The sequence below is a fragment of the Hibiscus syriacus genome, unplaced genomic scaffold, assembly GCF_006381635.1.
Source record: "Hibiscus syriacus cultivar Baekdansim isolate YM2019G1 unplaced genomic scaffold, ASM638163v2 tig00110194_pilon, whole genome shotgun sequence".
Lineage (NCBI taxonomy): Eukaryota > Viridiplantae > Streptophyta > Magnoliopsida > Malvales > Malvaceae > Hibiscus > Hibiscus syriacus.
The window spans coordinates 440043-465159 of NW_024062620.1; the positions used below are offsets into that span (position 1 = coordinate 440043).

General features: G+C 30.9%; 3 protein-coding genes and 1 pseudogene across 3 annotated transcripts; 2 read left to right on the plus strand and 2 right to left on the minus strand.

The window, feature by feature from the left end:
• Positions 1-1157: 1157 nt before the first annotated feature.
• On the minus strand, positions 1158-1523 carry LOC120217979 (proteasome subunit beta type-3-A-like). The gene has a single exon (XM_039215001.1). It carries the CDS (start codon positions 1521-1523, stop codon positions 1158-1160), a length of 366 nt encoding a protein of 121 aa, XP_039070932.1.
• Positions 1524-4107: 2584 nt separating this feature from the next.
• On the minus strand, positions 4108-7598 carry LOC120217859 (annotated as a pseudogene).
• Positions 7599-13084: 5486 nt separating this feature from the next.
• Positions 13085-13995, plus strand: LOC120217980 (putative F-box/LRR-repeat protein At4g15060). The gene is made up of 2 exons (XM_039215002.1): positions 13085-13470; positions 13557-13995. Exons 1-2 carry the CDS (start codon positions 13085-13087, stop codon positions 13993-13995), a joined length of 825 nt encoding a protein of 274 aa, XP_039070933.1.
• Positions 13996-19055: 5060 nt separating this feature from the next.
• On the plus strand, positions 19056-20094 carry LOC120217867 (CASP-like protein 3A1). Its single transcript, XM_039214893.1, has 3 exons — positions 19056-19366; positions 19675-19813; positions 19879-20094. The coding sequence occupies exons 1-3, from the start codon at positions 19056-19058 to the stop codon at positions 20092-20094; spliced, it is 666 nt and encodes a 221-aa protein (XP_039070824.1).
• Positions 20095-25117: the final 5023 nt, after the last annotated feature.

The window sequence follows — 25117 nt, forward strand, 5'->3', positions numbered from 1 at the left end:
TCTCTCTTCGATTTATTTAGTATTTATTTTTCAATCTAACATTTTTGACCTTTTTAGGGGTAATTCCAATCGATCAAAGGTAAGTAATTCGAATCGAATTTTTAAATTTCAATTTAAATTCTTAATTTTTTGCAATTAAAGACAACCGACAAATTAATTGGTACCGAAAGGGCGGTTCAAGGGTGATAATCCTTCCTTAACCATAACCGACTCCCGAACCCGACACATTTCTGGTAAAATGCAGATCAGGTAAGATGGTGTCCGACCTACCTAAATTCGTTTTAAAATGGTCGGTGGCGACTCCAATTCGTTTAATCCAAGTCGAAGCCCAATTCCGGGGCCCAACCGAAAGACGGTTCCGACACAATTAATATACGACTAGATTCATGCATTTAACTCTCGTCATTAATATACAACTGGACTTATGTATTATATTTAAAAGAAAATTCGTACAATCTCCTCACCTGGATCAATACCTTAACTCTTGCCAATTATTAATGTAACTCGTATCATTGTCATAATATTTATCGAAGTACGAAGCACGAGAATAAATCTTACATCGCACTTACTTGCAAAACTAACATATCTTCATAAATTTTTCTTCTTCTTCTTCTTCTTCTATTTTTATTATCCTTTTTTATCATCGATCATAACATGCTGCATAAATGATATTTTTTGTGTAAGAGGCAAGAGAGCCGCTGAGCAAGTCTCTTATTCTTAAGACAGCAGAAGTGTATGGTTTGGTGCCTATGAAGTGTTTCGGGTGGGCTGGAGTTGGACTTCGATTTAAATAAATAGATTAGAGTCATCACCAATCATTTTAAAAAATTATTATAGGTGGATCATATACCATTTTACATGGTCTGTGTTTTACCAGAAATGTGTCGAGTTCGGGAGTCAATTACGGTCAAGAAAGGATTAACACCTTTGTACTGCCATTTCGATACCAATTAATTTGTTAATTGTTTTAATTGCGAAAATTTAAATTTAAATTTAAAAATTCAACACGAATTAATTACCTTTGATTAGTTGGATTTCCTTAAAAATTAAAGATAAATATTAAATGATGAAATATATAAATATAAAAAAGGAATAAAATAAAATAAAAATAAATAAAAATAATAAAATTTAAAAAAAACCCTAGGGTCCCTAGGCCCTCAAGTCGCCGCCTCTCTAGCAACTCCACTGGAATCCATGGTGCAAATGAAGGGTTTGTCTTCATCTCCTAATCCAGCAATTACAGGTTGGCAGTAGTATGAACCAAATCTTTTCTCGTAAAGAATAGCAGAAACAAGGTTAGCAAAAGTCTCAGATTTCATGTCCCTTTCTTCTCTTAGCTGGTACAGCTCGTGCCGAAAGACAAGCCTTTGATACAAGGTTTGAGCAACAGTGGCGAGGGCGGAGAGACCGAGAAAGAAGCGATCGTGGATTTTAGAAATCCTCTGGAAGTCGATGGCGATAGTTTGGAGTTGAACTCCAAGTCTCCGATCACTAGCGATGGCGAAGCAGTTCTTTCCTACCATGGCTACCCGTGCACTCCTCCAACGTGATGGCGCCAGCGCAACAAGTACCCTTTGATTCGGCTTCTCTTGGAGAAGAACGAGAAGCAGAGCTCATGATTAAGCTATTGAGGCTTCTGGGTCGATACTTTATATGGGCTTTGAGTGAGAATCTGAGAGATGGGGAGAATTGCAATGTAAATGTCAATATGCTATAGCTGGCTTTGCTCGACATGGTTCTTCGGTTGGGTTTTCTCATGTTCCGATGAGCAGCCGACCTCCATCTCCTTTTCGAATACCATAATGGTAGGAATCGAGCTTTGTGATTTTATACTACGAAGTTTCCATGTTGCAGTAGAGGTTTCAGTTTCGGTGATGGTCAAGTGGTGACCATGGGGCCGAGAATTGTGGAGAGGTGGGTGGTGAACGTGGTTGAGATATGATAATTAGGGGTGTGCAAAAAAACCTGATTAGACCGATTCGATTTGTTGATTCGATTCGAAAATTCGAATATTCGATCCGTTTTTTAATTTTCGGATAGTTCGGATCGGATATTCGAAATTTTTTTCGGGTTATCGGATACGGATCGGACAATAACTATTTTCAGATTATCCGAAAACCCGAAAAAAAAATTGGGCATTTATTGTCTGGTCTGTTTTCCTTTCGTCTAAACCATGTTCGCTTAGCCCCTCCCTTTGTTTTCCATATTAAATTTTCTACTCGTTTTTGTTCATCCATGGTTTGTTTGACAAGTAACGTAAGTCATAATTTTGGAGACGAGAGTCCTTGATGGGGGTTCCGGACTTGGGTAGTTCGTGCGACGCCGACGCATGAAGCATTATCGATGTTATCATGGCGTTCACCAATCACCACCGTGTCTACTAGTATCTGCAAATAAACGCTCTCAAATTCAATCCATTTCTGATCGCTGAAATTAGAAATGGTTTAGACTAGTGGTATGTTTTCCTTTCGTCTAAACCATGTTCGCTGAAATTAGAAATTGTTGTTTTCTTACATCGTCTGTTTTCCTTTCATCATAGCTAACAGTGTTTAGATTGGGCATTTGCTGTACGTAAACTGTTTGACAAAATGCTTGAATGAGCTTTTAGGTGTGCAAGGTATTCTCATGATTGCTTAGGGCATCCCTCTCGCGAGGCTTTACTTCACATACACTCTATTTTCACCATTCTTTTTCTTCTTCTTCTATTAACCCCTTTGCTACCAACATCGATACTTTAAATAAGAAATTCGTCTTTGTAAGTGGAAAGGGGAAAACAAATGATGGCTTCGATAGTGTTGGTGATGCTCTGATTGTGTTTAACAAGATGATTGGCCAGTACCCAAAGCCTTCAATTGTGGAATTCACTAAATTATTGGCTACCATTGTTAGAATGAAACATTATGTCATTGTCGTTTCTTTGTATAGCAGGATGGAATTGTTAGGATTTTCCCATAATATTTATTCATTGAGCATCTTGATTAGTTGTTATTGTCAATTAGGTCGGGTTAATTTTGAGAAAAAATATGAATATTTTAATTTCTGTTAATTATTTTTTGCCAGAAAAATCGGATTCGGATATTTAATTTTTTCGGATCAGATACGAATCATTATTTTAGGTATCCGAAATTTTCGGATATCCAAAATTTCGGATTGAATAATATCTGATAATGCACACCCCTAATGATAATGGTGGGTGCCTGTAAAATAATATATAAATTAATAAAAATAAAAATAATGATATAATATAATATTTTTGTCTGGATAAAAATGGGTGTCCACACACAGAAAACCCGAAAGGTGCTTGAAAATGCTTTTCGTTTTGTGCTGTGCCTATTTCTCCAAAAATGTTTTGCTTCGTGCGTTTTTTAAAATTAAGTTAAGAATGACCGGTGATCCTTTCATCCCCTATTGCTTCTTACATGTGCTGCTGGCTGCTTCGCCATCAAGTTCCTGTAAAATGCCAAGAACAAGCGTTTTCCTGTTTTAATGTAAAAATGATCAATTAGGTCGGGAATCATTGATTATTAAGTACCCATCTAATTTATTTATAAGATTATGACACTGCATTTTTAGCCTAAGCACCGGCTGAAACAAACAAATCTATGTTTGTTCCCGAATCTTTAATTTGTGTATATGATATACAGATCCTGAAGAAAAGAAAAAGTAAACACAGATCAACATGTATCGATATCTGTGGCGCTTAATTTATCATTATTCGAACGACCAAAACCTTGATTTTTACAAATCTTTTTCATCAAATTCTTCATTAAACTCATCGTTTTTATCATTCTTTTCAAGATTTTATAGAAGAATTTATTGAGGTGAGTAATGGTTTTCAATTATGATTTTTTTTTTATTATTTTAATTTTTCAATTTTGATTTTTTTAATTGTTTTAAAGCGTTGGATTAAAGATAAGAAATAAGAAAATAGATTTTTTTATTGTGGATTTCAATTATGATTTATTGTCATGGTTGTAATCTTTGATATCTCAGTTTTGTCTATCGTTTATCATATTGGTTTTGCTCGTCCTGCAACTTAAAATAGGGGAAAAGAATGTGCAATTTGTAATTAATAATAATATTTGGATACAAATATGTATTATGGGAATTAGTATATACATATATTCTCTAACCCCATTTCAATGGATCTTGACATTTGATTCTCTTTTTTTTTCTGGGTAAGAAAAATCTCTGCTAATTACAGTATAAAACTTTGCTTGCGATCATATTGGGGTTATTAATCTATGCTTTGCGTGTGACTCTCTGCATCAACACGGTCCTCCGCTGGAAAACTCAGCAGTTTTTGAGAAGCTACGCTGGCTGTTTTCTCGATGAAACTACTGTCGTCGACCGATATGCATTTGGATGCTGAATTATTACCAAGACCGAATCTCTTGAGCTTTCGTCTCGGACAGAAGTTGGCTACAGCCGATAAAAAAAAAGAATTTCGGTCACAGAGCCCTAAATATGGAATATTGGAGTGGAGAATTTAACGAGTTTCGAAGACGGTAGATGCCGATGTATGAAGTTACAATCATCAATGGATGTATGTTGAACATAATTTGCTTACCACACCAATGTGCCATTCATGTCTTTGAAACTCTTGAAATGTCGTTGCATCCATTTCCTGCAGTTGCATGACATAATATCATCAGAAAATCGAAAATAAAGCTTTCGTTTTCGAGAAAATGTTATTACTCCCTCATGCCTGGCTACCTAAAGCGAAAACGAAAACTTTTTTCCTGCGTTCGATCTTATGGGATACAACCGTCTTTTACTAGGACAGTGTCGATGTTCTTAGGGTTACCATCTATACAATCTCTACAGACAAAATGGTCGATTTGGTGAAACACGGCCAACATGAATGTCCATTTTCGAAACCAAGTATCAGGCTTTCAAAATAACTCCTTGTTTCGGGAACATAAACGCATCAGATGAAACATAAAGCGAAAAGCAAAGCAGAGCTGAAACTTTACATGACCCCGGAGAACTTAAGTCGGCTACCTAAAGCATCGGTGTAAAGAACAGACATAACAACTGCAAGATGGATGTTCCTCCGAATTAAAAGCACAGATAAACATTTTTTTACTGAAATAGATGATGAGGAACGAGATGAACTGCATGAAGTGATGTACAAGGCAATTCAATCATTAATGAAATGCGAATTAAGGTTTTAAATTACTCCGTCGACATGGCAGCTAAAGGCTATCTATCAGAGAGTATTACACAAAGCAAAGATCAGTTTGTAAATGGCAGATCATCTTACTATACGATAGATCGGAGGGACCGCTAAATCCACTTTAGATTTCAACGTTGGCATAACCGAAAACCGTGGTGCCAATTCTTGTGACCTAAAAGTCCACCTGCATATAACAATAAAGTACTTTAGATCAAAAAATATACGAGCTCATTAGCGACCAAAACTAAAAATTTCCAAGGACTCATGATTGGGTAATTCATACATACCCAATGAACATAAAGATGCAGAATTGAACCCATTCTCGAACCAATAACCGAAACCAATAATTCTCCGAGGAGTCATCGATGTTTATGTATAACTGAAAATGAAAATATCAAGCGATCATATCACTCATGAACTTATACATCAGTCAAAGCAAGAGAAGATGAGGTCAACGTATTCTTACCATAGTTTCGGCCATTGCAACTATTTGCATAGCACCCTGAAATTTCCTGCCCAATTGAGAACAAAGCTTATCTTATGAGATTATTGTCGCTAAATCAATCGATATGTGATTAAAATGTTTAAAAAACAAAACATACTTTAACATCCTGTATTTCATATAAACAGCATCACGCATTGGTTGGACATCCTCATCCCCGATAAGGTCAATTGTTCCCGCAACACTAACAGATTTTGCGATATATGGCGAAAAATTACATAGAAAGAAATCATGTAATTAAGCAGTAAAAGAACCTGTAAAACGGTGCAATAATACATCTTATCAGTATGGTATTTAAAGGATGAAATAAGCTGAAGTTACAGTTGGCTAGCTAGCAGAATTCGTATTATGAAATCAAGAAACTCACTGTGAAATAAGGTACAGATGCTCGGTAGCCAACAAGAGTTAAGTAAAATACACATCCGAGTGCAGCAGTAGTTCGACGCTCCGTCACGGAAAGGCGTTCGCAGGTGATGCAGTATCCATGAGAGATGAGCAAAAAGGAAACAAACGAAACTGTCTGAAAGAGTACTCCAGTTATATACACCCCAAATGACATCCACAGTGAACATAGCTCAAGATAAAAACACGAATACCTGCAAGAAACCGCCCTTTGAAATCCGAAAAAAGAAGAAGCTTTTTTCCCACAATAAAGAACAGTTGAAATAAGCAGACATAGCTTAACTTCTTGTAGGTAGACATGAAATGCAACATGTAATTAACAGGCCAGAGGTTCCTGCAGGGTTTCCTTATAGTTTGGAACTATGATCATATCGAATAAACAAACACCGTTAACTTGTGGAGACTTGCCATTGCCTCCACTATATCATATATATTCAATTCGTCTCTCTGATCTTCACAATCATCCTCATGCCTAAATCTTAATCCGAAATTTCAGCTAAAACCTTACAGACTCAAAATATGTTTTTGGAGATTCAACATTATAGAAGTTTGCAAATAGTAGGAAAAGGGTGACTGAATTAACTAAAATAGTCACAATTAGAGTATGAAGAAGCTATCCATGTTACCCATTTTTAGAAGTTCTTCACAAGTTAATCGCGAAATCAGAGAATCATGAATTGTATATAAACCAATGCTCAACAAGCTGGTTTCTAACCTTTTTTCCCCTCAAAGACAAAGAAGCTAGGTATTGCTGGAAAATCAAAACTTACCAGAAAAGGAAAGATAGAGTGAGTTGCAAGGCTTTAATCAATGGTACGGATGCAAGAGCCCATTGTAAATTATTTATCTGTTTCAGTATAGAAATAAGAAAACAAGACTTAAAACAATTATAAAAATTCATAAGAAAAATCCAACAATTGGTCATATTATCGACCAATTTGAAAATAACCCCAAAAAAGTTTGGAATTCTTAGCGACTGTTTTCTTCTTTCATCCTGTTTTATATCTCTAAAGCAAACGAATTTTTTTTTGATAATGATTAAATCAATAACTAAACCCATGTTTTTTTATAGGAAAAACTGAACAAAATAAACAAAAATTGTGTAGAGCTTTCATCTTGACTGAAGCAGCTATCCATCAAATTATGGTATACGAAAAATCATTAAAAAAAACTTGGATTTTAACGAAGAAAGCAATAAAATCCAATTCTTTTAAGAATTGAAAAGTAAAAGAAATAACCTGGAAGTGACGGTTTTTGAAAGTGTTGAAAGTCCAAGAACAAGCGGAGAAGAACCAGATGGAAAGGAGAGCCAAATAAAGTGCAGGCAAAGGTCGATAGGAGTCGTGGAGGCCGAGTCGATTGGACTCACCGATTGCAGAGACATTCATCGTTGAAGGAAAAGAGAAAGCTTGGATGGGTATTTCTTTGTTTGTGATTTGATTGGGTTTCATTAACATGGGGTAGTTTTACTAATTTGCTGTTCTCGTCGTCGTCTTCGCTGTTCTATGGTTTCAATTCAACTCTGGGTTTTATGTCTGCATTTTATACTAGGCTAGAATTTTGCATTTCCTTTTTCTTGATTTTAGATTTATTTGTCTTCAAATTTTCTAACAGTCAATTTCTTTAGCCAAATTAATAGTACAAACATAATAATAATAATAATAATATAATAATAATAATAATGGAAATTTAAAAAATACATAACAATTTAAATTTAATTAATAAAATATAAAAAAAATCAATCTTAAATATATATTATTATATTATATGTTACTGAGGATATTTATTTAATTTAATTTTGAAAGTTTTATTTCAAATATGACATCAAATAATTTCTTTTATAAAAAGTATTTTTTTATATAATATTTTGTTTTGATAAATTTCGGGTGAATATAAATTGATATTTGTTCAAATACTTTTATCAATGATAATGAACAAGCACACATTTATCAATTAGTGGCGGATCCACTTTTAATTAGGATAAGCGCATACTGGAATTCGAAATTTTTTAGGTTAATTACCTATTTTATTAGTTGTGTCAATCTATAATTTTATTTGTACATATATCATTTAAAAAATTTATGTTATTAGTACATATATGTCTACCCTCAAAAAAAAATTTAGATCCACCACTTGTTGTCGGTGCTTAAACCTAAGAAGAATAATAAATCTCTTAACTAATAAAGTTATTTGATTGTGTAAAATAACATTTTTATTACTTCAAGAAAACAATACTAAAATTTTATATTATTAATTAAATCGATATAACAGTGAATGAATTGAATTAAAACATTTAATGATAGAAAATAATGTGAAGAAGGCGATAAGAAAAAACTAAATACCGAAATTTTTAACTACTATTATAGTGGTATTAGTTCAGTTAACATTTTATAGAATAATAATTTAAAATCATTTATTTTTAAATTAATTTTTAGTAACTAATTAAAAACAACCGCTCTCTGTCGTTTATTTTTAAATTATTTTCCCAATCACCCACATAATTTATGTGATTCAATAAAATTCTTGATTAAAACTTCTTTCTTTCTTTAAACCTGTAGTCCAACTCAACCAAAAACAGATTATAAAATAAAAATATTTTATATTTTTAAATAAAGAATTTTAAAATAAAACAATTAATATTTTCTAACATTATTCACCAAAATATTTTTTTGTGAAAACTATATTTTATTAAGAATGTAAAGAAAATGGGTAATGTAGTTGGTGGTGACAAATGCATGTTATTTTCATTCAACAAAACCACCTGTTTAAATCATCAAACATGATTTAGTTCTATATATTACATAAATATTAATCATTTTAAAAATGCATAATGTAAAAGAGATATCAACGACCTATTAGTTTAGTGAGATGTTGATTTTTTATATAAAATTAAATATTTATATTTTAACATTTTGAATGAAATAAATTTGATTAAAAGATTATAATATTATTTCGTAACAATTTCTAAAATGTCATATCCTTTCTATGAAATCTGAAAAAAAAAAATCCATTGGTGTTAATTTTTCAATAGTAATTTCACATTTAATAAAATATTATATCATATTAAAGAAAATTACTAAGCAAAATCCAGGTTTTGAAAGTTGAAAATGAGTGGAAATGCATGGGGTTTAAGTGTCTTGTTTTGCAGCAACGTGGAAAGCACCATTGTGATGATTCGTTCGTCTCCATTACTATTATTAGTATTTTAATTTAGGATAAAGTATGCAAATGGTCCACCGAGTGTTGTTTTATTGAGTCATTCGACTATTAAAAGTTATAAAATAATCATCTGACTATTCATATGTTCTAACCTCATTTTTTTATTATTAAAAATTGATGACGGTCTGAGTCATTGTTAATTTGTTGACTGAGATATGATAGTTATTTAAGATTTTGGGATCATATTTTATTATATCACAATCAACATGTTAACGTCCAGTTAAGACTGCCATCAATTTTTAACAGAAAAGAATGAGTTTGAAACATATGAATAGTCGGGTGATCATTTTATAACTTTTAATAGTCGGGGTCCAACAAAGGTACACTCTATTCAAGGGACCATTTCATAAATTTTAATAGTTGGGGGACTCAACAAAATAGTATCCTATAATTGGGGGATCATTTGTGTTGTTTACCCTTTAATATAATTCCTAAATGTTCCGACCACCAATCAATGGAAAAAGGAATAAAAATCGGACAGAATGTTCACCAAACCTTCGATTGAAGAAGCTGAGTTTATTATCAATGAATTTAGGCGACTCACTTTGACCTTCTTCAAACTATAAAATAATATTTTGAAGTCATCAGATAGAAGGCATAAGTAGATCATAAAAGTGTCATTTGTTGAACAAACTCATTTATAACCGAAACATTTTATTTTATTTCCTTTAGAGACGGATAAATGATTTTATACTTGAGAGAATAAATTTATAAAAATTCAGGGTACATAAACATATTATTAATATAAAAATGAAAAAAATACTGAAATTTTATAAAATTTTATAATATTAAAAAACGACCGAATCCGATCGCCCTCGATCCATTCCTACTCCTACCCTAATCCCTTTAAATAAAACAAAAATGCATTTCCCCTATTTAGGGTAAAATAAAACATGAGGGAAGAATTGTTTAAGTTGAAGAGATTAGTGGAGGGCATATTGGTAGGCAGCCTATAAGTTTCAACCACTTTGAGACTTACATGTGATGATAACCCACCCATACCATCAACTGATAATAAATTAAAATAAACCCCACTTCTTCATTTATTTATTTATTTTGAAAGTCTGCAAATTTCATCACCTTCCATATAAATACCATACCTTTAAATTTTAATTTTAATTAAAAAAATGTGAAAAATTATTCATCTACTTAATTTTAAATTTTAAATCTAATTAATAATGATATTAAATAAGATTATTAATCTTCGATTATGCAAAATTAACATTGTCGGGTTTTTTATAAATAGTTCGAGATAATTATAAGATAACATATATTCAAAAAAGTAATTTATTGATAACGTATAAAGACAATTATTCAAATCTAAATCCTTAAAAAAATAAATTTTCCTTTTAACGTTGCCACATGGATAATATGATATGAACATTATAATGTTCAATCGAATAGTCTAAGTAAATTGTTGCTTGTAAAGCGGTCAATATCATACTGATACACGTATTTTTTTTATTAATATAAGGTATGTTTCGATACTAATTATTTTAGTATAAATTTTCAGAATTTTAGTTATTTTTTTTTAAAAATTGATATATAATATATTTAAATTTTGAATAAATTATATATTAAGGAATAAAAGTTAAGAATAGTATAATAAAATTTAAAAATATTTAATATACATAATATATTTATGTAAACGTAACTATTAACTATATAAATTAAAGTAATCTAAATTAATTAATGGATAAAGAAATATGATAACTAATCAAAGCCCAAATAATTTTGGACTGAAAATGTTGTGTAATCGAAAGTCAACCATTTTTCACAATTAACTTGGGCTAGAATTACATGTGACCCAATATAAAATATCTAATATTAATTATTTTTAAATATAATTCACTTTCGAAAAATGTTGAGCAATCAAAAGGCAGCTATCTTTCACATATAAGAGACATGGACGTATATATGCTCACTAAAATACTCGGATATTATACTTTGAAATAGATATTGAAAATCTTGCAATGACAATGCTCCACGAAGTATTCTAGTCTACTAACCTAAATACGAGATCATTCGAGCGTTGAGCTTTACAAGTTCAATCTAATTTAATATATATCATAGAATTCATAAACATAAACATGTTAGAAGTGTAAACAACGAGCAATGAATACATATATGTTTCATTATTTCAACGTATATCATGCTTATGATTAATTAAATAGAAATTGTTCGACGATAATAGTCTCATAATTACCTTTACTCTTAGGACTTAGTCATGAAATTGCATCGATAATGGTGAATTTTTTGGTTCTATCTAGCATCAAACTACAATCGATAATGTCAAATATTCAATTACAATAATTCACATGATTTCACTAAACAATCAAGTGTTATGATATAATGATACCTAGTGTTATATAAGCAATCGAGTATCAATAATAGGAGTGGTACTCGGTCTCACTAAGCATCAAGTATTATCTCACCATACACTCTTAAGCATGATCGTCTGATCCCATTAAGCATCAAGCTATTTATTCACTGATACCCGGATTGTTTCTCACCACTAATGTAATAATTGAAAATTTTGAATCAACGAATGAGAGTTGACTTGGGATAACTTTGAACTAACTTAAGAGTATAATTAAACCCTCGAGGCTTACTGAATTTCATTGGGACATAATTAGACCTATTTGGACTTAGAAAAAGGGGAGAGATTAAAAAGAGACAAAAAGTTAAAGAGCCAAATAGGTAATTAACCTATTGAGGGTGAGGTCATTGTGGGATTTATGTTGGGAAAGCTTATAGCTTTTTCACCCATCTTTATTATATTTGTCTTCTCCTATTCTTTCTCTTCCTTCTCCTTTACTAAAGGTAAAAGAAAAATTTTAGCTTTGTTAGTAGAGATTTCAACTTAAGCAAGATAAGATACATATTTTAATTATCCACTTTAAGACAATGCAATACAATTCTCCCCTTCTAATTGAAGGGTTTTTTTAAACGAGGCATAAAATAATCTTATATGATTATATTTCTTCAATAAAAATTGAATATTGTTCATCAAAAAAAAAGATTTGGGATTAAGGTGGGAAAAGAAAGAGAAATCCGCGAGAAAATCGGTGTTCTAAAAACCCTTGGCACTAATAAGAACTACTTGAAGCTTTTCCTGAGACATATTTTTGGAGCGTAGAGACCGAGAAGAATAAAAGAAGAAATGTGTGAAGAAATCGTATAGATCCCAAACACCAATATATTATATTATAAAAATATTTTAGTTTTGTTATATATTTATTTTATAAATAATATTTTATTTTTAAAAGTATAATTAAATTTATATATAATGTATTTATAAAAAAAATATTAATTTAAACTGTAATTTAATATATATGTATATTAGTTTTATTAAAAGTGTAACAACTCTCCCTATGTTTATATGCATGAAGGCGCCTAAAACCTTAAATTATTGTCTTCTGCGAGTCCTTGGAAAGCGAAATTTGGTAACAAAAAGAACCATTTAATGGGTTATTGTATATGATCTCTCATGATTACATTCGAGTTATAAATACAGAGACCCTTCCAATTAGCATATCATAGTTCTATTTTTTGATCTTTATTACACTGCTCTGTAACGATTTTGCCAAATTCAAAAGTTGCTATTATCTTATTATTATATTTCGACGGAGTAGAGAGAGTTTTAATCTTTAGTTCGTGTTGTTTGAATTTGAAACACTGTTTATTTTCACTACAATTTGATTGCGTCAATGTCTCTTTTTGTTTTTTCCATTTTCTTCTAATAACATCTAATGTTTTTTCTGTTGCCCCTTTCTTGTGTAATGTCATTCAAGAGAGAATTTGATCCTGAAGATAGGATAAGTCATCTATCGGATGACGTTCTGATTTCCATTCTGTCTCACTTGCCGATGAGAGTTGCAGCAACAACAAGCTTACTTTCTCGACGATGGGGAAATGTATGGACTTTCCTTCCACGTTTGGAGTTTGATGCTTCAAACACGATTCTTAAAATTAAAAACCAAACTTTGGGTTCTAATCGAACTTTGAGTTCTAAGAGTCTCAGAGATTTTATAGATTCGGAGAAGGTCAGGTTCGTAAATATGGTGAATCATTTTGTGGAATTGTATTCTCTACCTGTTACTGAAGAGTTCAGAATTTGCTTTGATCTTAATAGAAGACATAAGCAAGACATTGATAAATGGGTGAAGTTTGTTTTTGAAAAGAAAGCTAAAAGAATAGAATTGGATTTCGGACATTTTGTAGCTTTATATCCTCCAAGAGTTCCTTTTACAGACTATGTCCACGGAGTCTTGGTTTACCGAGTTATATTCTCCTTACATCCCTTGTACTGAAATGCATAGATGTAAGTGATGATGTTATTGAAAATTTTGTATCCAATAGCCCGTTTCTTGAATGCTTATGTGTGCAACCACCAACTCTGGTTCATGTGAGAGTTGTTGGTCCATCACTTCACTTGAGAAGCTTGGAGATATCAGGCTGTTCAAGTTTGAAGAGTCTACAACTCCATGCCACTAACCTGCTAAGCTTTAAATATTTTGGACCAGAAATAGAGATTCCCTTTGAGAATGTTCCAAATCTCACAGCATTATGCATCAAGGACTACGCTTATCCCCCACCTATTCTTAAGTTGCCTCGGGTTTTAACATTCTTCCCACAGCTCCACAAGCTTTCACTTGCCATAGATGATGTGAAGATCAGTTGGAAGAATTGAGATTTTCATTGTGTTGGCTTTTAAATTTGTTGCATTTGGTTGTTAATTTACAAATTCCAACACGGGATTTGAGAATTCCGGGAGAGGTGACAAGGCAGATTGAATTCCCTCACATGAGTCAGCTGAAGCAGATGGAATCGATTGTTTTTGCAACTGGTCGGAATAGCCTTCTTTTCTTGTCTTCGTGGATGAAGGCCTGCCCTTCTTTGCATCGGTTCACTTTGGAGGCAAGTATTTTCCCTTTTTTTAATAGCATGTGGTGATCCTTCATGCAGGAAAGGAGGGCCATTTGAAAACAATGACACCCACACGGCGTTCGCAGCTAGAAAGTGTGCAGAGCATCTCAAGTCCGAATATAATCTTGGAGATAAATTAGTAATTATGTAGCAATATTACCAGTTTTTGTTTGTTTATCATGTCTGTCTACAACATGTATTCTATATACTTAATATTGAGTTTTGCTTGGATATAAGTTGTTGTCGTTGGTTTCTCGGAAGAACTACTCTTTAGGTGAAAATCTTGTTTTACCTTAAAATTTTATTTTTTTTGTTTTATTAATAACTTTATATCTTTGTATCCGTCTCATTTTAAATTTATTAAATCTAAAATTTTAACTTTTTGTACAATAATATATCATTATTGATGTCTCTATGATAAAATACAATCCTCGTAAATCATATTGGAGAATGGGTTCACCGAAAGAATAACGAAGAGGCTACCAACAATAAAAAGGGTTATTGATGAAGCAAAAACTGTCCGGTGGGTTGGTGCAAGAAGTTTAGTACAATCAGAAACCTTTCAAGCCAATTGCATGAAAAAGGCCTCGCTGGGTTTTTCATAATGAGAGTTACCGAAAATGTTGTCTTATTGATGTTTGAAAACTTTGATTCAATGAAAAGAATAAAGATCGATCAAATAGAAACTCTCAAAGAGTGGGTCTGCAGAATTGAAACTTGATCGGAAAACGAAGCGGTGGAGAGCTGTCGTGTATGGTTAGTTGGCAAAGGGATTCCAATTCATTCATGGAATTGTGACACTTTAAAAAACATAGCAGTCAGGTGGGGCAAGATAATAGCAATAGATGAGAATGCTCTCAAAAGCCTTCGTCTTTTGATAGGACTAAGGTGGTGCTTGTTTTTGCATAGGTAAAAAGTCTGCAGTCTGCGGACCACATCTGCAGGCATCTGCAGCAGAAGAGGTGGATCAAAAGTCTGCAGTCTGCAAGAAGAAGACTGTTTGTTTTTTAACGTCTGCAAACTGCTAAAATAAACTGAAATATAAATAAACTGATTTTTTAAACTTAAAAGAGTTTTGCAATACTGAAATTTAAATAATTCATAAAACTACAATAATAAATTTTTCAAAATAAATCAATCCATATTTTAAAATAATCAATTCATATTTTAAAATTAATCAATCTATATTTTAAAATAAAATTTTTCATATTTTAAAATAAATCAATCCATATTTTAAAATAAATCAATCCATATTTTAAAATAAATCTATCCATATTTTAAAATAAATCAATCTATATTTTAAAATAAATCAATCCATATTTTAAAATAAATCAATCCATATTTTAAAATAAATCAATCCATATTTTAAAATAAAATTTTCCATATTTTAAAATTAATCAATTCATATTTTAAAATAAATCAATCCATATTTTAAAATAAATCAATCTATAATTTAAAATAAATCAATTCATATTTTAAAATAGATTTAAATAATTTTAATTTCTTTGAAGACGTTTGAAGACATAAAACTATATCTGCACCAAGAAGACCTCGCGCAGACGTTAGAACAGCTTATGTCTTCTAAAAAACAAACGGTCTGCGAAGCCCAATGTCTGCGCGTGGTCTGCGCGGCGCAAATATAAGAGCTTTATAGACCTTACACAGTAAAAACAAACACTACCTAAAATTCAAACTATCACAAATACTTAAATGAGAATTGACGATGTAATTGAATTGAAGGTCGATGGCAATACTTTTAACATCTTGGTGTATGAAGTTGAATCGGTCTTCAAGCCAAATTCGTGCGTTCCTGAAGAAGAAGAAGAAAACGGGCTCTGAACATGGCTCAAATGAGAATTCAAAGTTTAGCAATATTGAATTGGATCACTCGAACATTCATAAAGATGTTTCAAATCTCGAGAAAGTACATATTGCAATCTACTTACCAAAAAAACATATTCAAGAGTAAAGTGGAAAATGATTAACACCCCAAACTCTCTTTCAGTATCTAGTCGATTATGTTGTTATCTTACCAATAGAAAATTATGAATTCATATTTTAATTTAACTAATTATCCTAAGAGTAGATAAATAAGTTTCTCTTATTAACGGTAAATTAAAATTGCTTATAAATATAATATATGGTAAAATATATTTTAAAAATTAATATATATAAAATAAAGTGTAAAATAAGGATCAACATAAAAACATTTAAAAATTAAAGGGAAACACTAGAAAGCAATAAATATGAAATTAGGACTAAATCGTCGGTGAGTGTCTCCGATCAAATGATAAACCCCCTATTCCCTTGTTTTCTTTCTTCCCTAATCGGATTCTTTTTTGCAGGCTTTTTGTCGACCTCCCCGTCATATCTCGAATCTTCCCTTGTGGCAGATTCTCCTTCGGTATTTATAGGGGATGATCCCTTTTCACTAACATGTCACATTATTAAATTAATGTGTTAAAGATTTAGTGATTAAAATATAAAATTGATATCGTAAATAATTAAATTTACTAAATCAATAGCATAAGTTATTAAAATGTAACTTTTTTTTTAAATTTGACAAGTAAAAGTAAATAAATATGAAAGGAAAGAGATAAACGTGGTAGTAACCATTAGGGGTGTGTAAAAAAATCTGATCCGACCGATTCGATCCGTTGATCCGATCTGAAAATTCGGATATCCGATTTTTTTTTTGGATTTTCAGATCGGATACGGATCGATCAAAATCCAATTTCGGATTATCCGAAAACCCGAAAAAATTTGGGCTATATTATTAGCCCAGAGCTATTTGGGCTATTAGACACATTGTTCTGCCATTTCCTTTTTTTGCTTCTCGCCCGAAATGCAGACTACCCTGCACACATGGTGTTTGATCCCCAGTACCCTGGTTGGTACTATGATACAATTCCCCTAGAATGGAAGATGTTGGAGTCTTATACTCCAACTGTAGAGCAGTCAACAATCATGAATAATGATTGACTATATCAAAATAAAAATATTGAAAGCTATGAATTCCAAGCTTTAGGTAGTCGAGACTTTTATATGAATCAGAGTGAATCTGCAGGCAACTGCCATCAACAATTTTCAAATAGTTTCCAAGATTACTCAGTTTGGAAGAGCGAAACAAGTTTTTTCTTCTGAAACCAAGCAATTAGGAAACATTTACAATCCTGCAGATCATGTAGATAATCATGCAAATCAACAAAATGGATTTGAACCTTCTAGATCGGTTGATCCTTATAAACAGCAAACTCAGACTTCTACCTGGTGGTGAGAATGAGATATCTAGGTTTGACAGTTTTATTCCAGGTCAGAGTTATACTCCACTTAATAATCAGACAACTGTTCAGCCAGAGCAACATATGCAATTCACTCCGGCTTTCATTGATGCTCAGAAATCAGGAAATCATCCTCAAAAGCCACTTCAAATAGGCACTTCATTTTCTTCTTCACCCATTGAGGAAAGGTCTTCTGCTGGGTGCCCTCCCCATCCACTAGTGACTTTTGGATTTGGTGGAAAACTTGTGGTCATGAGCAACAACAATTTGTTTCACACAAGTGCAATGTATGGGAACCAGGTAGCAAAAATTCTTTTCTTGATTAATTTCAGGTAGTTCTAGTATCCTTTATGTTGCAACTCTTTGCTGCTGGGTATTTGGATGTGTTGATAGTTACTTTCATTGCATGCGTTGAGAGAGGTTCATAGACTGACTTTTGCATCAGATGTTGCTTCTAACCTGTTGCCTGCACCATTGACTGATGTTATTTAAAATTTTAATTGTAGTGAGGCATGTAATTATATAAACAAATTGTTAGAAAACAAGCAAATATGAATATTTTTATTTATGTTTTTTTTATTTTTTTGCAAAAAAAATTTGGATTCGGATCCGGATATTCGGATATCCGATTTTTTCGGATCAGATACGGATCATTACGTTAGGTATCCGAAATTTTCGGATATCTGAAAAATTCGGATCGGATAATATCCGATAATGCACACCCCTAGTAACCATTATTATTATGGGTAAATTACACCAGATACCATCAAATTTTAGGCGTTGTATCTTTTATGTCATTGAACGTTTAATTTTTTCAATTATAGCACTGAACTTTGATTTTCGTTTCAATTGTATTACTTGACAATGAAATCGTTGACATATTTAGCCTTTTAACCTTTTTCTTCTCTATGGTTGGCATCCTTTATTAGTATTCGACATTCGTCGACCATCGTTTACGATGTAACTAGTACCAAAACTTTCCATTTCTTTCCTTTTTCTTCTTCGCATTTTATTTTCTTGAAATCCCTCGAAATCGGAAAAACTCAAATTAAAATTTTGTCCTTATCATGTCTTTAATGATCTTCATCATATGATCAACATGAAATCATCACAAATTACTTTTTCTCCATCATCTTGACCTTCTATTTGTTTGAATTTAGAAGAAAATACTCCAATACCAATAAATAAAAGGAAATTCAAAAACTTAGGTTTAAAAGAAAAGTTTAAGAGGTTTTTGCTTAAATTTATCAAAAATATTTTGGATTACATTAAAGATTCAAACGATTGAGTGACCTAAAAGATTGAAATTTTAAAGTTTAGTGATACAATTAATATTTTTATAAGTATAGTGACCAAAATAAAAGTATGATGAAAGTCGGTTGATTAAATATGTAGTTTACCCTTATTTTTTATCACACACAAATTATTATATACGTCATGTTTTCCCTTTATAAACCCCTCCCCCTCTCCATTGCTTTCCCTTCATCGAGGAATCTTGAACAACAAAATACATATAGCGCATACCCAAGGACGTCGAGAGGTAATGATGAACGACAACAAAACACTGCCGCCACCACCGCCAACTCCGCCGAGGCAGCTGACAGAGGTCAAGGTGAAGGAGGAGGAGAATGGGCAGCAAGGTGAATCCGGTGCGGAATTCGGGTTAGGGTGCAAGACTCCAGGAGGTTCCTTGACGAAAGGTGACATGGTGGTGCTGACAATCAGGCTGCTGTGCATGGTTACTTCGGTGACAGCCATGTCGTTCATGGTCACCGCCCATCAAGTTAGCGCTGCTTCCTTCTATGGGTTCCAGCTCCAGCTCCACTCCAAATGGTCTTTCTCTTACTCCTTCGAGTAAGTATAACTATAATCTTACTTTCAACTTCATTCTTCTCAATATTCTTTTTTATTTGTTTGTTTGTTGAGAAAGTGAAAGAAAAATAGAGGGGAAAAAATGGAGCTGTTCAGTGTGTGAACTTTTGATCTTTCGGTTACGTGTGCCGTCTTGTTTCACCGTTTGGAGTTTGATTAAACAATGAGAGTTTCAAAATATTAAATATACTTGTAAAGTAAGCAATTTTGTTTGTTTGCTATTGATAGTTGAACAGAACAGATACCCGTGAGTGTTGATTCTCCGTGTAACTGACAAAAGCATGGTACAGATATCTTGTCGGAGTAACAGCCGCGGCAGCAGTTTACTCCTTTTTCCAATTACTGATTGCCATTTCAAGGCTGCTTGTGAAGAAATCTCCGGTGATTCCGTCAAAAAATCATGCTTGGCTTGTCTTTGCCGGAGATCAGGTAGGGACAAATCCCACAGTTATATTGTCATGTCTGTATGTGTTTTGTTGATTGATGATTTACAGATAGTGGCATATGCAATGATGAGCACGGGATCGGCGGCATCGGCTGTAACAAATCTGAACCAAACCGGAATCCGTCACACTGCATTGCCCAATTTTTGCAAGTCATTGGATAGGTTCTGCGATCATGTGGCGGTGTCGATAGCCTTCAGTTTCTTCAGCTGTGTGATGTACGCCGCCGCCGCTGTCCAGGATGTAATCTGCCTCTCCAACCATTGAAACTTGTTTTCTTCTTCATCTTCTCGTATATGTATAATGGTTGATTAGTTAGTTTACAAGTTTTTTTTAATCAAATCAGCTAGTTTTATTAAAATAAAGATGTTCAGAATTGTAACAAATGTTTATAATCATAAGTAAATAATTGTAAGCTAAACACGTAATTAAGATATTTCCTATAACCGGTAATAGTTAATACAAATTAAAGTCATTTAAGATCATACAAGAATCATATAAAATAAAGGTTATAAAAATCAACCAAAATACTCAAACAAATATAGATATAAATAGATCTAACTACATGGACAAACAAATTATAAAAGGGGATAAAAACTATTAAAAGAGAATCGAAAAATCACATATCAGAGTCGAGCGATGTGAGAAAACTATCTATGAATGCAATTGTGTATCTCAATCCAATACGAGGTTCAAAACAGGAAAGATTATCAAGATAACAAATAAGTGTTATCTTTATCAATGAACTGAAAAGAACAATCTAACCATGAGAAAAAGTTTTATAAAGATAAAAAAAAATCATAAAGATAGAATTATTAAAAAATAAAAAAAATATTATAAGAAAATAAACGAAAACAAGAAATACTGATGTTCGACAACTAATTCTCATACCAATAACACCGTCGGCCAAATGAAAATAAAATAAGAGTGGGAAAAAACACTAAGAAAAAAGAGTGAGCGGCGCAATAATTTCATCGTTAGTTTAGAAGTTGAAGCAGTGCAAAGCCAGCTTACGAAGGTGATTGTAAAAGAGGAAATAAAGACAAACAACTTTTTTTCTTGATAATTTATATATTTATAAGATAGTTCAGATAATTTTTTAATCAATTTGATATATATATATATACTTAATAAAAATAACTATTCAAACTTAAAACTTATAAAAAACAACATTCACTTACTAAATATATTCGTTTTAAAGTTAATCCATCTAACTAAACTTCTTGTCTCTGATTAAATAATACTTTATAGAAAAATTAAAATTATTCAATTAATCATTAATATTCTTATTAAGTTATATTTTGTCATTTGCCAAATGAAATAATTTCCATACACTAACGAAGAAAAAAAAGACTATCTCAAAAATACTTTTTAAATTATATTAATCGGATCTTGTTTATTGTAATAATACGTATGGGGACATAAATTTGGGTGTGTTAAGTGTGAGCGTTTTTGAAAGGTGTGTTTGTAGGGTTCATCTTTATCGACGTGGCATGTCTATCGAGAGGTCTTTCTCTACATTGATGTCATCCAAGACTGAAATGAAAGAATGAGAATAATTGATCAAATTTTTTCAACAAAAAAAAAATAACACGCGCAATACATGTCGAAGACACACACGAGTTGACCAAACGACGATAGCAAGACACACACGAGTTGACCAAACGAATATAGCAACACGCATATATAGGCATTGTCTTCAATTACTTAATGAATGCATGTTTAGAAGACTATATTTAAACATTCTATAAAGAATTAATATATAAACAATGTGATATTTAAGAATATCACGACGAAACCTTGTTGATTTTGAACTACCAAAGACAATTATTAATTTTATTATACTTGTATCAGTATAACAGTCAAAAATAATTTTAAATACCGAAATCGTGAATATTTTATAAAACAACTATCTTTAACGGTCATCCTGATATATTTTATACTAATTGTTTAGTTGACCATAGTAACAATTAATATTTAGTTATAATGTTTAGACTAGACGTTGAGTGTTACATTTAGGTTAATATTTAAGTGACTTCTTTTATAATTGTATAGGTCTAAAGATTCTTAATCATTTGAAGATAAATATACATACACGATGTTCGATCTCGAGATCTTAAAAGATAATAATAATTTTCTAACCACCAAAGTCGCTTGGTTAGTATGAAATATAAAAAATGACAAGCAGTCTAGTTGAGTTCTATAAAACAACTTTAAATGTATAACTCAGATTTTGACATGTTTAAAGTGATTCAAGTATATAAATATTTTTATATAATCTTTAAATTATTTTATTTTCAAAAAAATTATTTGGAAATATTTTATATTTAAATACACTTACATTTATATTTTTTAAATATTATGACAACAATTATATTGAACAAATTAAAATTTAAACTCATGATATAAATAAACGAATTTATTAAATTAATGTATACATAGGTGTACACATTTTCATATATAAAATATTATTCGATCCAAAACTTTAGAAATTAAAAATTCGGATCACTAAAATTATAATTTGTATTTGATCCAAAAAAAATAGAATATTTAAGTTTTGAAATCTAATATTTAAACATCTAGACATGAATATAAAATTTAATTTAACAAAAAAAATCAGATTTAGAATTTTATATTTTATGACTTTATGCAATGTCTTGTATACATTTAATATATTCTATATATATCTTAATTACTCACATGCAATAATTAAATATCTTAGTTTTTATCAGGCTAAATGGCTTAGTGGTTAGTTAGTAATTCACTTATTTGGGCTACAAATTGTCTAAACTCTGAAAGTCTATTTTTTTTCTTCAGATTTTTAGATAATATGAAATTAGATTTTAAACGATCCGTATTCGATATGATTTTCTATTTTTTATAGATATTTGACTTGAGTTATCCAAATATAAAAAAAAACGAAATAATATTTGAATATTTGAATCAAATCGATAAATAACAAACCAAATCGATCAAATCAATTTTTATGCATACATCTAACTACATGGAATGTTTTTTTTACTAGCTTGAAATGAATAAAAGATAATATTTATTTAATTTTTTTTAAATATTTAATATTAAATACTCAAACTCAATAATCAATATATTAAAAAATAACCATAAATTTTAAACAATAAAGTAAGTTGATGACTGCTATACGGAGGGTTCTTAAATGAATAAGAGAAAGAAGGAAAATGAGGAGATATGGAACATTAAATGCATCCCATGTTGTTAAGTTCGTGATAGTGGGCTTAGTTTGAGGATGGACTGACAAATGAAACCCATAACGCAGGGATTGGGATTTGCGTTTCCAATGCCATTCAATACAAACATGAAAAATGCCTTTTTAATTGTTCAACTCCCAAAAACTCCAAATTCCAATGACCACTCGTGAACTAGAACTTTATAATATTTTAGATTACAACTAAAAATTTATATTATATGAGTTTAAAATTTATAATCGTTTTTATTCAATTTATAATTATTTCAGTTATAATTAAAAATGTTGTAAAATTTAATATTTTTAATTTTAGCCTGAAGTATTAATTTTGGAGCGCAATTAAAAATGTGATGAAAATTATAATATTTTAGATTGAGCGCAACAAAAAAATGTTACATTTTCATTAACATTTTCGGTTGTACATAAAATGTTAAGAAAAAAACAACATTTTTTTATACCAACTGAAAATGTTATGAATAATGTAACATTTTTTGTTACATCTCAAAGTCGTTATTTTTAGCCTTAAATTAGCCCATCGCACCTTAGATTTCTCCTACAACAAGGCAAATCATCCTATCCTATCTTTATATAGTGGTGGATCAATTGAGGGTTGAGGGTGGGCACGTGCCTAACATAAAATATGAATTTTCTTTGGTTCGTTACCCATTTTATTGATAGTGTACACCTTAAAATTCAAATTTTCTACGGTTAATTACATATTTTATTGATTGTATCTACCATGAAATTTTATGTGTGCTCACCCCTTCAAAAAAATTATGTTGTTAATATATATGTGCCCACCCTAAATTTTTTTTTTGGATTTGCCATTGTACTTATATATACATATAAGTAGTTATTTTGTGCAGTAGTTTAATTTAAGGCGATTTTTAATATTAAATATTGTTATGTTTAACTTAAAAAATGTTACAATTTGTAATATTTCGATTATAACTGAAAAATTACATTGTGAAAGTTTAATATTTACAATTGTTTTTATGCAATTAATAATTATTTCAGTTGCAATAGAAAACGTTATGAAGAAGATAATATTTTCAGTTTCAATCTAAAATGTTATCATGTCCAACCTAAAAAGTTACGTTTTTTATAAAATTTTCGGTTGTAACCGATTTATGTCATTTTTTTAGTCTTAAATTAACAAGTTGCATTTTAAGCTCTTCCTATATATAGAGGAGATTCATGTTATGAACAGGGATAGATATTCAAGTTATTAACAATGACACATATACAAGATTTTATGTTGGGGATACATTTTTAAAATTTTAGAGGTGATGAATATTTAAATTTTTAGATTGACGCAAATAAATTTTAATAAAAAAATATAAAAAATTTGACAATGAATTTTTTTTAAAGAGAACGACTATTGACCCTCAATCATTTTATTAGCATATCACATTATCAAATTAACAGCTCAATTACCACATTATAATAAATCAATAAAGTAAATGATCAAAACATAATTTTTGGAAAATAGATAATAAAAGTTAGATAAATCAAAATAAAAGTGGCCAAATTTGTAGTCCACCCTTTTTTAGCATGAGATCTTAATTTGATGGTAAAATTGAATCCTAGTAACTTACAGATACTAAGTTGGAATTTCAAACATACACTATCATGTACAAATCCAGTCTTAAATTTATTTCGATCTAAATCTCATCATGTATAAATCTTATTATGAATTTATTCTATTTTATTGTAATTTTAATCGGTAACTTCAAAAGGTTTAATGTTTTTTTATAGATTTAATTGTACCATTTTGTCCCCGAACTATAATCCTTATTTCAAATTGATCTTTAAATTTTTGGATATTCTAATTCCATCTCAAACTACGAATCTTATTATAAATTAGTCCTTAAGCTTTTGAACAATTTAATTTCATCCCTAAACTATCACATTCTTTTTAAATTAGTCCCCAAACTTTTGAATATTCTAATTTCATCCCTAAATTCATTCAAATATGTCATTAGTTTCAACCATAGTTTAACGTAAATTTTGTTTTTTTTCAAACATATAATAATATATCTTGGCATAATAATTTTATTAACAAAGGAT

What these genes read in the sequence shown, in the direction of transcription:
- LOC120217979 (XM_039215001.1), bottom strand. Translation starts at nt 1,523, where the DNA reads ATGGTAGGAAAGAACTGCTTCGCCATCGCTAGTGATCGGAGACTTGGA.
- LOC120217980 (XM_039215002.1), top strand. Translation starts at nt 13,085, where the DNA reads ATGTCATTCAAGAGAGAATTTGATCCTGAAGATAGGATAAGTCATCTA. An exon ending in GACATTGATAAATGGGTGAA is followed by an intron (nt 13,471 to 13,556) that starts GTTTGTTTTTGA and finishes TTCCTTTTACAG; the next exon opens with ACTATGTCCACGGAGTCTTG.
- LOC120217867 (XM_039214893.1), top strand. Translation starts at nt 19,056, where the DNA reads ATGATGAACGACAACAAAACACTGCCGCCACCACCGCCAACTCCGCCG. An exon ending in TCTTTCTCTTACTCCTTCGA is followed by an intron (nt 19,367 to 19,674) that starts GTAAGTATAACT and finishes AGCATGGTACAG; the next exon opens with ATATCTTGTCGGAGTAACAG. An exon ending in TTGTCTTTGCCGGAGATCAG is followed by an intron (nt 19,814 to 19,878) that starts GTAGGGACAAAT and finishes GATGATTTACAG; the next exon opens with ATAGTGGCATATGCAATGAT.